Source organism: Artemia sp. Qi Xiang Cuo, chromosome 20, assembly GCF_049724085.1.
Source record: "Artemia sp. Qi Xiang Cuo chromosome 20, ASM4972408v1, whole genome shotgun sequence".
NCBI classification, from domain to species: Eukaryota; Metazoa; Arthropoda; class Branchiopoda; order Anostraca; family Artemiidae; genus Artemia; species Artemia sp. Qi Xiang Cuo.
Window position 1 is genome coordinate 11,776,866 of NC_142813.1, and position 14,419 is coordinate 11,791,284.

At 36.3% G+C, this 14,419-nt stretch overlaps 1 protein-coding gene across 2 annotated transcripts in view; it reads right to left on the reverse strand.

The window, feature by feature from the left end:
* LOC148939870 (beta-keto L-gulonate decarboxylase-like) overlaps window positions 1–14,419 on the reverse strand; it is a 38,553-nt gene that overhangs the window by 17,361 nt on the left and 6,773 nt on the right. For both annotated transcript variants that reach the window (XM_089106373.1, XM_089106374.1), the window contains exons 2-3: window positions 5,726–5,824; window positions 971–1,146 (exon numbers count right to left, since the gene is read on the reverse strand). In XM_089106373.1, coding sequence (XP_088962499.1) covers window positions 971–1,146; window positions 5,726–5,824 — 275 coding nt within the window. The remainder of the gene's footprint in view (window positions 1–970; window positions 1,147–5,725; window positions 5,825–14,419) is intronic.

The window sequence follows — 14,419 nt, forward strand, 5'->3', positions numbered from 1 at the left end:
AAAAGTTAGCAAAAATAGGGAATTCAATTGTCCTTCTTAGATTTTGGATAATACCTTTTGTGGCATTTTTACTGAAAAAAATAGAAGAAAAAAAAATCCTTGCCCCATTCCTATTTTTCGCGAATTGGTGCTCCTGGCCCAGCAGCCTATGCTTGGAGGCTATTTCACATGACGACGATACATTGAACAAAGCTCTGCAGGCACGAGGAGCTCCTTCATGCAGGTATTCCTGATGAGCTGTAATATGGCGAAGGTACCTAATTGAATTAACTCTGCCATTCCTGCAGCCAGTGGTGGCAATTCACAGAAATGCTGGAGGGAAGGATTATTTTTCAAAATCTACAAGGGGGAATTCCGTTTCTTTCCGATTATTTTTCAATCAAAATACTAAAAAACGTATTTTTAAATGAAAATATCAAAAACAAGTATTTTTCAATAAAAGTATCGAAAAGAGGTAATACTAGAAATCTAGAGTAAGGATCCCTTTCCCCTCGGGGCGTCCCGAGGGGGGGGGGGCGCCACCCTCACCCAACTTTTTTGGGATTCGGTAGATTTTCGCCGAAGGCAAAAATTTCGGTAGAATTTTTGCAAAATTGGCATAAATTTAGCAAATTCTTGATTTCTGCAGAAAATTTGGCATAAATCAGGTAGTGATTCGGTAAAATTTTACGAGGATCGCCCCCCCCCCAATAAAATGAGCCTCGGGAAACCCCTACTTTCACCTCGATTGGCGCCACCACCTATAGCCGAAAAAACTACAGAGGCCTATTCAGACTTCAAATTGAATCAAACGTGCAAGAAAAGAATCATCTACCAAGTGCCACTTTAATTATCTTAGCTTATGACCAGCAAATGCCATTCAGACAAACTTATTGGTCATTTATTATTTTTATTTAAACTGTTTGTCACTATGCCACAACAGTGCTGAAGTTTAGGTTATGTCTAGTCTTCCCTGTTATTTCATGCTTACCTCTGAGTTTACTCCAACATACTTCCAAGGACCAGCCCCAGCACCAATAGCTAGTCCTTCTTTCATATCCAACCAATTTGAAAGGTGGCTCAAGTCATAGTACACATCTCTCTTAACTAGTGGCACCAGGTTTGGCACGCCGCCAATATCAACCAGACAAGGACGTCCACATATTCCTTGAAACATATAAAAAAATTAACATCGTTCGATCTCTTGATGAGCCCTGATCAAGGCAGTATCCAGGGGGGGGGGGTGCTTGGTGCTTTCTTGGTGCTTGTACCGGCATTGATACAGAAGGCGGTTCTACCTTTTTCTGAATTCTTCTGAATTCTTGAATTCTGAATTCTTCTGAATTCTTTAACAATTTTGATCTATTTTACTATTAAATTTTCTCTTTCCTTTTTCACCCAATTTCGCTATTAGCATTTTTTTCCCCCAAGATCGATATTTTTTTTTTTTTTTTTTTTTTTTTAGATAATTCAGTGTTAATCACGTTCAAAGCCTCTGATTGATTTGTGAAGTTTTACTGGTGGATATATCTGCTGAATATTCAGTCAGAAGAATCCACATTTCAAGCAGATGTGTAGCACCGAAAAAGCCGTTTTTCAAGTATTCCTTCCATGACGTTTCTTGCAGTGGCTAGAACGAGTTGTTTCCCTGCATATTCGTCCTGGGACAGTGAAGCAAGGCGGTATATGGAGAAAAATTTATCAAAAAAGAAGAGCGAATATACTAGAGACAAAAAGACTTCAGCTTACAATAACAATTGATCTCTCCCTAAAGGGAAGTTTTCTAAAATCCAATTCTGGTTTAGCGGTAATAATTGATTTTTCTCTAGCAGAGGAAAGTCGACATACTTGCAAAAGACATGGACAGCATGTCGAATCTTGATTTAAAGGTCTACTTCTAAAAGGCGGCTTTCTAAAAAGGCTAAAAGAAGGCTATTATACTTGCAAAAGAAAAACATCGAAATCACGGCAGATCGTGTTTTAAAGGCAATATTTGGTCGACCTCTAAAAGGAGGCTTTCTAAAAAGGCTACTTGATCATGACAAGGCTGGATATATTTGCAAAAGAAAGTCATTGACAGCACGCCAAATCTTTATTTAAAGGTAATAATTGATCCACCTCTAAAAGGAGGCTTTCTAAAAAGGTTATAAGAAGACTACTACGTAATGACAATGGTGGATTTACTTGCAAAAAAAGACATCGAAACCACGTCAAATTTCGATTTAAAGGCAATATTTGGTCTACCTCTAAGAGGCTTTCTAAAAAGATAAAAAGAAGGCTACTTCATAATGACAAGGGTGGATATACTTGCAAAAGAAAGGCATCGAAAACGCGTCAAATTTTGATTTAAAGGCAATATTTGGTCTACCTCTAAAAGGAAAATTTTTAACAGGGCTAAGAGAAGACTATTTTATAATGACAAAGGCGGATAGAAAGACATCGAAATCACAGCAAATTTTCATTTAAAAGCAATATTTGGTCTATCTCTAAAAGGAGGCTTTCTAAAAAGGCTAAAAGAAGGCTACTTCATAATGACAAGGGTGGATATACTTGCAAAACACGTCAAACCTGGGTTTAAATATAATAATTATTCTGCTTCTAAGAGAAGGAAAAAAGATATATTTGCAAAAGAAAGACACGGCCTGCACGTCAACCCCTGATTCAGAGGTAACAATTGTTTAGCCTCTCTCTCTGAAAGGAGGCTAAAAGGAGGAGAGTGAATGTACTTGGAGAAGAGAGATATCGACATCGCGTGAATAAATAAGCAAAACACTGTTTCTCTCTCTCTTCCATTTGATTTGACTCCATTGCTTGATACATTCCATATTTATAGTAATTAACGTTAACAGTAAGGTAAATGAAAATATAAAGTATGAACACAGAAATCGCCCCATTTATCATGCATACTTAGTACAACCATGACCTTTTCAGACTCGGAGGGATTCGGGTTTGGTCCCTCCGAATCTTCACGATTTGCGAAATTTGTTTAGTGATTTTTATACAGGTAACTTTGTTTGCACTATTTAGAAATATCCGGCGTCAATCAGAAACTTCCCCTCTGGGTTTCAGTCCACACGAATTCGGCAAGTGCCAATTTTCTTTTTTTAGCCCGAACTTCTTTTAAAAGACAACTTAAAAAAAAAAAAAAACTAGATAACCATTAACTATTACCACGCATAGTTAGTACTACCATGGCCCCTCCAGACCCGGAAGGACTTGGGTCTGGTCCCTCCAAATCCTCACGATTTTCAAAACTTGTTTAATAATATTTTATATAGGTAGCTGTTCTTTGTACTATTTCGAAAAATTTGACGTCAATCAGAAGCTCCCCCCTCCCATAATAAATTCCAGCGCATGGTCGTTTTGATCTAAACATATAGAGTTTAGAACTAGCCTACTTAAAATCTTATTTCTACAGCCCACATCCGAAAGTGCTTAGATAAATCCACTACTCCAAAACGGTCTTGGAAATATCGTATACATTGTCTTAATCTTCACGTGGTTCTTTCTGATAAAAAAAAAAAACAAAAAACAAAACCCAGTGTCAATTAGCGAACAAAAAAATACGATAAGGAACGTCAAATTATTTAGATTCTAGGGTTTATAGAGACAGCATTGTTGTATCAATATTTAAATGATCTACCAAAATTTGAAAAAAAAACCTAAGAAGGCGTATCTTTGCAGGCATTTCTTGCTTTACTTGTAAAAAGTGGTTTCGTTCTTGTAAAAAGTGGTTTACTTGCTGAAAATTTCACACAAAAGAACCAATCAAGTTTCGAATAATACATGATCATCGCAAAAAAATCAATTTAATTTAATTCAAGTTACCAGCCCCATGTGGTTACCAGCTCCATATGTTACCAGCTCAATACCGCTCTCTAGGGCTATAATGAAAGAAAGGTTGAGGTGGCTAGGGCACGTTTTGCGGATGAGGGATGAAAGATTGCCGAAGATCGTTCTTTTCGGCCAACCGTCTAGGGCTAAACGGAAAACAGGTCGTCCTCGTCTGGGGTGGGAGGACTTCATAAAAAAGATTTAAAGGAAATGGGAACTTCGTGGGAGGGTGTAAAAAAGGAGGCCTTGAATAGATTGGGATGGAGGAGGAGCGTACGTGGCTGTGTTGGCCTCAGGCGGCTTGGTGCTGCGGTGAGTTGTTAGTAGTAGTAGTACTAGCTCCATATAGTTTTAGAATCAAACGGATTTTAAAAGTGGAACAACTTGCCCCCCTCCGCTTGAAATAAAGAAGTTTCTGATTGGCTTAAGAAAATCCTTCATAAAACCAATGGGAATAAAGCATATCTTTTAAAACGAAAGTACAGGACATGTATATCTATTTTTCTCTTTAATTATATCCAAGACCTAAACCGAATACAGCTAACCGACTAGCAGAGATCGTTTTTAACCTCTCACTTTGGTTTAAACTTATTTAAAATTCCAATTTTTAGAGAGAGAAAATATAGAGAGAGAAACGAATATAATATTTAAAATAAGCAGTGGTACAAAATAGAAAAAACAGACTTTAAACAACAAAGATCCGAATATTTCGACTCCACGTCCGGGAGTCTTTGTAAACAGGGAAACAACGAGGAAGCTAAAAAGAAATAAATAAAAAGAAAAACGATAAACATAAAAGAAAAGAAAAACAAAACATAAAAAGAAAAACAAGGAGGAAGCAAAAACAACAAATAAAAATCGTATCTAAATAATTTCCAAATATCACTGCGATTATTAAGGATATTATTAAGATATGAGTTTTTCTTTTTCATTTATTGTTTTTTTTTCTTTTTCTTTATATGTTGTGTTTAATGTAGCTTTATTCATTTTTTTGCTCATTACTCATTTTCAAATGAAAGAGAAACATGAAAACTTGAAATGGATAGAAATTATTACGGACATAAGGAGGGTTGACAGCGCCTCACTACCATTTTTGACTGTGAAGTTTAACTTGAACTGACATTTTATGTCAAAAGGACACATCTCCCTATATGCCGAGACACAATGACATAAAAGGACAAAAAAGTAACACGTTTTAGACATTTTGGGCATAAAACGGCAAAAAGGGACACGTTTTGTAAATTTATGACATAAAATGAAACATTTCCCAACTAAATATCTATTTTGGTAAAGAAAATATCACTTTTCACCAAAGTAGTACTTTTTCTCAATATATTTTTTAGCATCCAGGTTTTGCCAGAAATGTCGTAACTAAGGAATTTCTCCAAAGTAAGTGATTTACATATTTATATGTTTTAGGCTTTCACACCCACTCAATCTGTATAAATGCTTTAAATAAACTATTTTTAATAAATTAAAAATAAATTAATACAATTGGGAAAACAAAACACCGTCAGGTTTTTGAGATTTCAAGAGGACACATTCATGGACCAAAAAGTTGACAACCCTGCTAACTATATCAACAACTGACTGAACTGGAGCAGGCTTCCTCTGCAGCATGTCTTTAATTTCAGCTGCAGTTGTGGACTGTCCAAAAAGTTCCATTTTTTTGTCAGAAATTTAGTTTGAAGCGGCTATTGTTTCCATTTGTGTGGACATGTCCTTCCCTCCTTAGCCTTCAAGAATATCTCCTATACCCGTTGAATTGGGCATGGGTTTACTCAATGGTTTTAGAATAGAAGAAATAAAGCAGAAACTTTAGTAGAAAATATTTAAAGTAGAAACTTTAAATAGAAGAAATAATAAATAGATAGAAGAAGAAATAGAAGAAAAAAGAATGAAAGCTGCTTACCTTCTTTTGCTAAACAGAAGGGCTCCTGAGTCAAATCGGGACAATTCACTTGTGATACGGACACCGTCTCGAAATTATCTGACAGCCCAGCATGAAGTGCTGAAAGTAAATTTCTTTATTATGCCTCTTTTCAGATTTGAGTAAAGCAGCCAAAAGCATGCCTTCATCTTCTGCGGTAGAAGGGAAAAAATTTTATTTTATATAGCACAATCATAACGGGATTTGACACACAAAGAATTTTGAAATCCTGGAATCATTTGAAACAATAAGATGTATGGAATACCATGTATACAAACGCTCTTTTTTAAGTATCAAATTCACCTTGAAAAAGAAACAATCTAATCTGATTTGACACTAAGCTTATAATTAGATAAATTTGAAACATTAAAAAACAGCAAAAAATCGACTATTTCCAAAGAAGAAGAACTAAACGTGTAATTTAAGAATAAGTTACTATGTTTACATAGCCTAAAGTAATATCTTCAAAACGTTTCGTGAAACACGATGTTTGCCAATGCCTTACAGCGAAAACATATATAGTGTTATAAAAACAATTTACTTCCACTTAACGTCAATTAACGTCACTTGAACATCGCAGAAAATGCGCAACGTTTGCAATATTTTTAAGCGAGGTCTACCAGAAAACTGTGAATTCTACTGAGTAAAGAGGAACAGGTGGCGCTCTCTCTAAACTGGGTCTAAGCAGGTGGCGCTCTCCCTGATCGAACAGGTAATTTAATTTCTTGAATTTTGTCCTAGAAAAATTCTCAGATTTTTTTTCCAATGTCTATTTAAAAAAAAATACAATAGTGTATTCTTACCAGTAGATTAAAAGCAGTGTTCATTCATTTTGAGTTAAATTTTGCCAGGGGAAAATTTTTCAGCACTGATCCAAAGCGAAAGCAAACAGAATATTCGTCCAAAATAACACGTTTTTCTTTCAGCTGCGATGTAAGATCTGCCTACCGAAACGAAACTTGACTCCTGTCAGAAATTTGTCTAATGCTACCCAGTGGCGGTTCTGGCCTCTCTCGCGACCGGGGCTAAATGCTAATTGGCGCCCCTTCCTCCTCTGTCTCCCATAAAATGTTCACGCCAAATTTTAACAAAGTTTTAATTTATTAACCAAATTATTTTCAATTTATTAATTAATTAATAAGTTATTTTATTATTTTTCGGTTTATTATCGGGATTGTTTAATTATTATTCATTATTTTATTAATCTTTAAATTGTTTTTTAGTTTTAATTTATTTTTATTTTATTGATTTACTACTTATCTTCATTTATTTGTTACGTCCTCTAATTTATTTTAATAAAAATAGAATTTTTAGAAATTACAAAATGATTATAGCCATTGGATTATTTAGTTCAAATTTTACGCCCCTAAAGTTTCTGCATCCGGGGCAAGTGCTCCGTCCCTTCCCTGAAATTAAATAAAAAAAAACAAGTTTTTTTAACTGAAAGTAAGGAGCGACATTAAAACTTAAAACGAACAGAAATTATTCCATATATGAAAGGGGCTGTCTTCTCCTCAGCGTCTCGCTCTTTACGCTAAAGTTTTTTATTGTTTAAAAAAAATAGAGTTGTGAGAAAGAGTCAAACTTTAGCGTAAAGAGCGAGACGTTGAGGAGGGGACAGCTCCTTTCATATACGGAATAATTTCTGTTTGTTTTAAGTTTTAATGTGGCTCCTTACTTTCAGTTAAAAAAGCTTGTTTTTTTATTTAATTTCTGGACGTTTTTAAATTAATACAAGTTTTGATTTTGGCTCGCCGTAAATGAGTAATGAAAATGAAATTTGCATATTAATTTTGCTTTTATTTGGTTAAATGGCTTTCTCGAAAGTTGTTTAATTTTATTTACGAACGTTTTTATTAGTAATAAATATATGTAACTTACGAACTAACATACGTAACGAACTTCTATATTCATATATTTTTAATACGTATATTAGGGGGTTCGCCCCATAGTCAATACCTCGCTCTTTACACTAAAGTTCGAACTTTGTTCGAATTCTTTAAAAATGACCTCTTAATCACGAAGGCCGTTAATTAGAATAAATAGCTCTTATGAAAGCACTTAAAAATCTTTGGCTTAAAGAGCGAGGTATTGATTAGGAGGGCAAACCCAATCATATACGTAATAATTTCTTTTCGTTTTAAGTTTTGATGTTGCTCCTTACTTTCAGTTGAAAAACTTTTTTTTATTTAATTTCTGATCGTCTTTTTAAATAATGCTGGGAAATCCGGCACCCCCTTCATAACAATGTCCCTTCCCCCATTAAACTTCCTCCATGGAAAGATCCTCCCACATTTCATACAAACGCATCAGTGTGATTTGTTCTGTCTACGATGCGAACGAGTTTCGTTTGCGTTGCGTTGAAGTCTTTCACATTTATGCGGGAAGAAGACATTTTTTGGCTGAAAATGCGAAAAGTTTACAAAGAGTATAAAATGGTTGACCAGTAAATGTCCCGGAATCAGTGCAGTGTCGATGAGGATTACAGATAAAAAAAAAAAAAAACTTTTTCGCATGTCTGACCAAAGGTCTGCGTTGCGCAGGTACCGATCTCTTGATTCACTGTCTTCGGCCGGTAGTGCAAGGCGTGGTTGGGATTAAATCATCTTACACTTCCCGTGTTTTCCCCAGATTTTTCCAGATTCTCATTCAGAGTTGGGTCGACTCTGGCTGAGCTTACAAAGTCAATCATTGACCCCAGTTCCAATCCAAAAAAAAACAGCGACACCAGGACTCGAACCCACGTTCTCAAGATTTCAAATCCAGGGCGCTTATCTCGGCTTCTTATAGATACATCGTATAAATCGATGCTCTCAATTCAGAAAATTTGGCATGCTTTAAAAGGAGTGTTTTTGTTCACATTGATCTCATTGATCAATTGATCACTGTATCATTGATCAACTTATATTATTACGGGCACAAAGTTGATATATGGTCCCTTCAAGAGCCCCCTGGGCCCTCCACCGCTAACATTTTAGCGCAAAGGTAAGCATGTTGTACAGCAAGACTCACGCGATGATTTGCAATCCGTATGACTGAAAAAACAGGGGTCTCATGGCAGCTCAGATTAACCATTATTGGTTTACTAGTTTACTAACACTACCATGACCAAAATGACAAAACAAAACGCAGAAAGTTTCAAAATGGATCACACATAAAGATACGTGCACAGAAGCACATATTTGCTATCGCCAAGTAAATTTTAATCTCAAGACAAAGGCCCTTCTCATTGTATAACCTACTTTTTTCCTTCTGAATTGTTCCCATCCTATGTCTTGAGATATTAGCGTCAATTGGTGGGCGTGAATCCCTCTGCCCCCTAGGTTCTCCTCTATATTTGAAAAATAACCTTTTTAGGGTATTCTCAATAAAAAATGCATTTTTTGTTGTGTTTTATTTAAAAAATGAAAAACGACAAGTATGCCCCCTCCTAGATGTTGAAAAATATATTTTGCCCTCTCCCCTGAATTTTAGTGAATTGATACCTCTGCCTAGAAAAATCTGCAGCGGAAATGACTTTCATCCACCCTCCCCTCAAAATATTCTGTTACTCCCCATAGAATGGCACTGAACACTTATTTTCATAACTAGCACTAAATTAATCGAGTTTTGTTGGTTAAAAACAGAAACACCCATTGATTCTGAAATCAAACCCACTACTTGTTCAATCAATCAATTTTATTCAATCAATAAACTCAACAAAATACACTTCAATATAAACTCCCTCGTAAGGCTTTATGGCCAGGAAAAAAACAGGGGAGAAGCAAAAATAAAACAAATACATAGAAAAAAAAAACATTTTCAACATCATACATTCGCGCCTTTAAGAGACTCAAAAAAAAAAAAAAAAAAAAAAAAAAAAAAAAAAAAAAAAAAAAAAACTGAATTACTAGCTAAACAATCCCTAATATAATTTTTGAACATACCAAACGAGTGGCAGCTTCGTGCAGACATAGTTCGCATAGTAAATTTCTTCTTCTTCTTCTTGAAGCCATTAGTATTAGGGATGGCCCGACCCAGCAATGTTACACAGAAAATAAATTTTAGCCAGTGACCTCTCCCACCTCTCTTACTGATCTAACGACCTCTCACGGAGAATATAAAATTTTAGTCAAAACAACGCGTCGTACTGTGAAGCTTCGCCATCTCCCTAAATAAATCCACAGCCCCTCCAAGTGACCAACTCATTTGGAAGACTGCAACAATCAGGACTGGGGAGAAGGAGAATTTCATAATTTATTGCTAAAGAAAAGATGAAAAAGTCCTAGCACCACTACATCTGATATATAGGATCTACTTCGGGATTGTCACGTCACCTGGATATTTACTCTGTCAGAATGACTCTTATCCTTGACACATACCTTGACATACATGATACGATATGAACCTTAAGTCTGGACTCGGTATCAGAGTGACATCAACAAGATTTAAAGGAATTGGATTCCAACTTTGAAAATAATAGTTGAAGTGAAAAATACTAAAATTCTAGTAGTCGCGATCGGCATCGAATTTACTACAGCCTGGGTTACAATGAGGTTAGTGACAAATTACCAAGGATCACCCTATACATTTTAAATTTCCTCATTAATTTTTTTTTATTCCAGTGGACGATTAGATCTTCCCAGCAATGCCTCCAATTGTGGGACGTTACCCCCCCCCCCCAATATTTTTTCTCCTCTCCTAGATTATGAAAAAAACTTTTGTCTGTTCATTGCAAAATGGCTTAATGGCACTTTCATTGAAAAAAAATTAAAAATTGTCCCCCTCCCCCGCCTAAACTTTAAAAAATACATTTGTGCCTCTTCCCCCTTATTTCCGTGAAATGACCCTGGTATTTTCCACAAGTTCTTGATTTAACCACCGTTTTCAAGAAGAAAAAATCGTTGCGAAATAAAAAAAAATAAAAATTTAAACTTATGTTGGATTTTACTTAAATAGAATGCTATTAAAAAAAGTAGTAGTTTGAAGAATAGCAGCCACATTATTGAATTACAGCTGGCCTAGCCTAATATTATCTTCAACGTTTTAGAACAAAACAAATTATTATGTTTCTTAAAGATTAAATTTCATTTCAAAGCCATTCGAGGAAAGTTCTTCTAAAATTTATTTCGTAGGCAAGGCCATAACCAGGATTTTTGTTCGGGGGGGGTACACAAAATTTAAAACATCAAAAAAAAATTTACATGCATTTTTTAACAAATTTAGAGCCGGACAAGCATTTCGGCGGTGTTCAAACCCCCTCAGCTTCTCTGGATCGTGGGACAAAAATTTCTAATTTAGCTCATTTTAATATAGTATATTTTTGCTCAAAACCAGCCAAGCCGGATATTATGTCAGTAAGTTTCTTGGCTTTTATGGATTTTACCTAGATAACAACTACTGGATATAATTACGTGTCTCAAGTATAATATTCTAAATTAGCATTTTCCCTATTACATAATCCAATGTTCATGACCCATTCGCGTGGAGATTTCCACGAATGAAGGAATGTTCAAAAATAATTTATGTTTTGGAGTTAATGAATCATTAAATACGACAAGTGCGCAGTCAGAATCAACAAGCTAATGCTGACTAGGTAAAGAGCGAAACGTCTTATATTTTTTTCTCAGTCGGCTTCTGGAAGCAGTCATTTGAAAGCAGACCTATTCAAATTGATATTCAAAGTTAGAGAGCGTTTAAAGAAACAGAGTAATAAGGGGACAACCAGCCCCCCTCCCCAGTATTGAGCCTTTTCCCGAGCAGCCCAGACTGAAATTTCCGAAAAATTTCTTGTTAGGAGTCAAAAAGTCTGATAAATATGCCTCCGGATATGAAACAACCCCAGGGGCAGGGATCCTAAATTACAAAGATATTATCCACTGTTCACAAATAGATTTTATCATTGACAGCGGGATAGCGTTGGCATAGTAAAGAGCCATGTGCCCCAAATATGCATATTTTTTTTCTAACCATTCTGTAACGAAGGCGGGGTTTTAGAAACCTGAGAGGGGGCTTATTCGATCAGAAACTGAAAGTTCTAGTTTCCTTTTTAAGGATCGACAGTGACTAGAGGGCAATTCCCACATGTGTTTTTTTTAGCCCCGGGGCCCCGTAACGGTACTTGTCTAGAATCCGGTAGTCATCGCGAGAAAGACCGAGGTGCTACATGAAAAACAGGTTTCCTCTGCCTTGTGAGGTGTTGCTCAATCCGTGAGAAAGATTTAAACTTCAGTTTTTTGGGGTTTAGGGGGACTAAAAGGTACCTAGGTTGGGTTAGGTTACGTATTTAATATATGATAGGCTTTACCCCTCGCCCCCTAATGTGCAAATATGTATCCCAAATTCGTTACTGAACTATTATATTTCCATCCTGTTTTGTTTTATTTCATTAGCATTAACGAAACGTCACTTCTCGCGTGACTACCGGATTCTAGACAAGTACCTCCGTAACCAACCAGGGTATCGGATCAAAATTTTGAGACAGCTATTCTATTCAAAAAAGCCAAAAGGTATGTACTTAGGGTCAACAATATCTCCGAAGCCCCTGGGGCAATGGCCTAAGTTTTGTGAATCATCTATATTTCAGACAGGTTTTAGTAGAAAAGGTGGGCATGGTTGCCCTCGATTTTCCGATTGGTTTGTAACTCTTAGGGATCGTCGGTCAGATCAAAATTTCCCAGAGTTTCCAAAGGCTAGACTCCTGAAACGACACGCGTAACTAAGCAAATCAAAAAACGTTGTGTCCACCCAATATTTAAAATCCGTTCTGTGCAATATCTCGGGACTGGTTTGGAGGATCAAGTTTAAATTTTCAGGCAGTGTTTATGGGCCAAGATGACCGAAAATTCTGATTTGGGGGAGAAGGAAGAGATAAATCAAGATATGTTATGTATCCAGGTTATCAAAATGGCATATATGCTGTGTCTCAGTTCCGGCCGGTAAAATCAAGTATAAAATTTCAATGGGGGATGAGGGGGCCATGGGACTTCAATTTTTGTAGTGAGAGGTAGGGGATGTAGGGGATAAAATTGATCATATCTCTAATCTGCCTAAAATTATTTGTACTATTAGAGTTTATGAGAATTAGAGAACTGTATTCACATTCAAGTTGCGAGGCAAATCGAATGACAGTATATGTAACCAGGTTATCAAAATAACGTAGTCTGCAGTATATATGGAGGGTCGAGTCCAAATTTTCTCTGAGTTGGAGCCGAAGTTGATATCAAATTCTGGGTTGGAGAAAGGCGGAAGAGGGAGGGATGATACTTTGTTCGTGGATTCTTCTGAACGTTTTTCTAAACGCTAGGAGCCCCACAGACATTAGAATATATGCACGGTGAAGTCACCTGGTAGATCGAATGAAACTATCACTGTGTGAGACCAGTTTATCAAAATAACATATCAGTGATATCTCGAAAACAGATCAGGCTTTGAGTCGAAACTTTCAGGGAGTATGGGATGACAAAGACTTAAATTTTGTACTTTTAAAAGGGACGAAAGGGGAAGGGGGATTTTGGTCCCTGATCTACGAAAAAAACTGCACTATGAACCCATGTGGGACTTTCTTTCATCAGTGAAGTAGAAAGGTGAATTGAAAGACATTATGTATGCCCAGGCTATCAATACAGCTAATTAGGGATGGTCATCTCAGGGATGGGGGATCGAATCGGAAATTTCAGGGAGTGTTGACGGAGGGGGAAGAAAGCAGAATTCAAATTTTATGTTAGTAGAGCCGATAACAGGGCAAAAAAGGGACAGGGGATACTTCATGGTAAATAGACTGCACCAGGGATGGATCTAAGGGAGAGAAGGGGAAGTGCCTGACAAGGGCACTAGTTCGTTGGAGCGCCGACTCATAAGCAAGCTTTTGATACGATCAAATAACAATTTTAACCCTAATTTTTCAGCTTGGGAACGCACCAACGTTAGCCTTGAAGATGTATTTAAGTATGCACGTATCCGTTCCTTCTAATGAGAGAAGCTTCATCAAATTAATGTTAATGAAAAATTATCTTAGAAAAAGGACGGCCAAGCAGCGGTTGACAAACTTTAGTATAATCTGCATAGAAAATGATGTGGCTTCAAAGCTTTCATATGAAGACATTATAGACATTTGCTACGAGAAAAGCACGTGAATTTAAGTTTTAGTCAAACAGTTCGTGCTAACAAACTGTGAGTAAGGTGCGATGCGCATCAATAGTAACCAAAACTAAAAAAAAAAGAATTTTGATACCAATATCAAAATATAAAAAAAGATTGGTTTATTGTGCTGATTCCAAATATATAAGTTGTATTAAGTTTAGTGTTACCATTCAAAGGCTACGAGCCTGAGAAAATTTGCCTGATTTTCAAAAAAGGGGTAAAACATCCCCTAGAAATCAAATAATCTTAATGAAAATCGCACCATCAGATTCTGCATATGAGAGAATGCTACTGTCAAAGGTTCTAGCTCCTATATGCAAAAATGGGGAATTTTGTATTTTTTTGCTAGAAGAAAGATCAAGGATGCGTGTTTATTTGTTTGTTTTTGTTTTTCTTTTCCCAGGGATGATCGTATCGACACCGTGGTCCTAAAATATCGGGAGAGGGCTCGTTGAAACGGAAATTTAAAGTTCTAATGCCCTTCTGAAGTGACCAGAAATATTAGAGGGCAATTAGACCTCCTTCTACACCCATTTTTTTCAAAATCGTCCGACC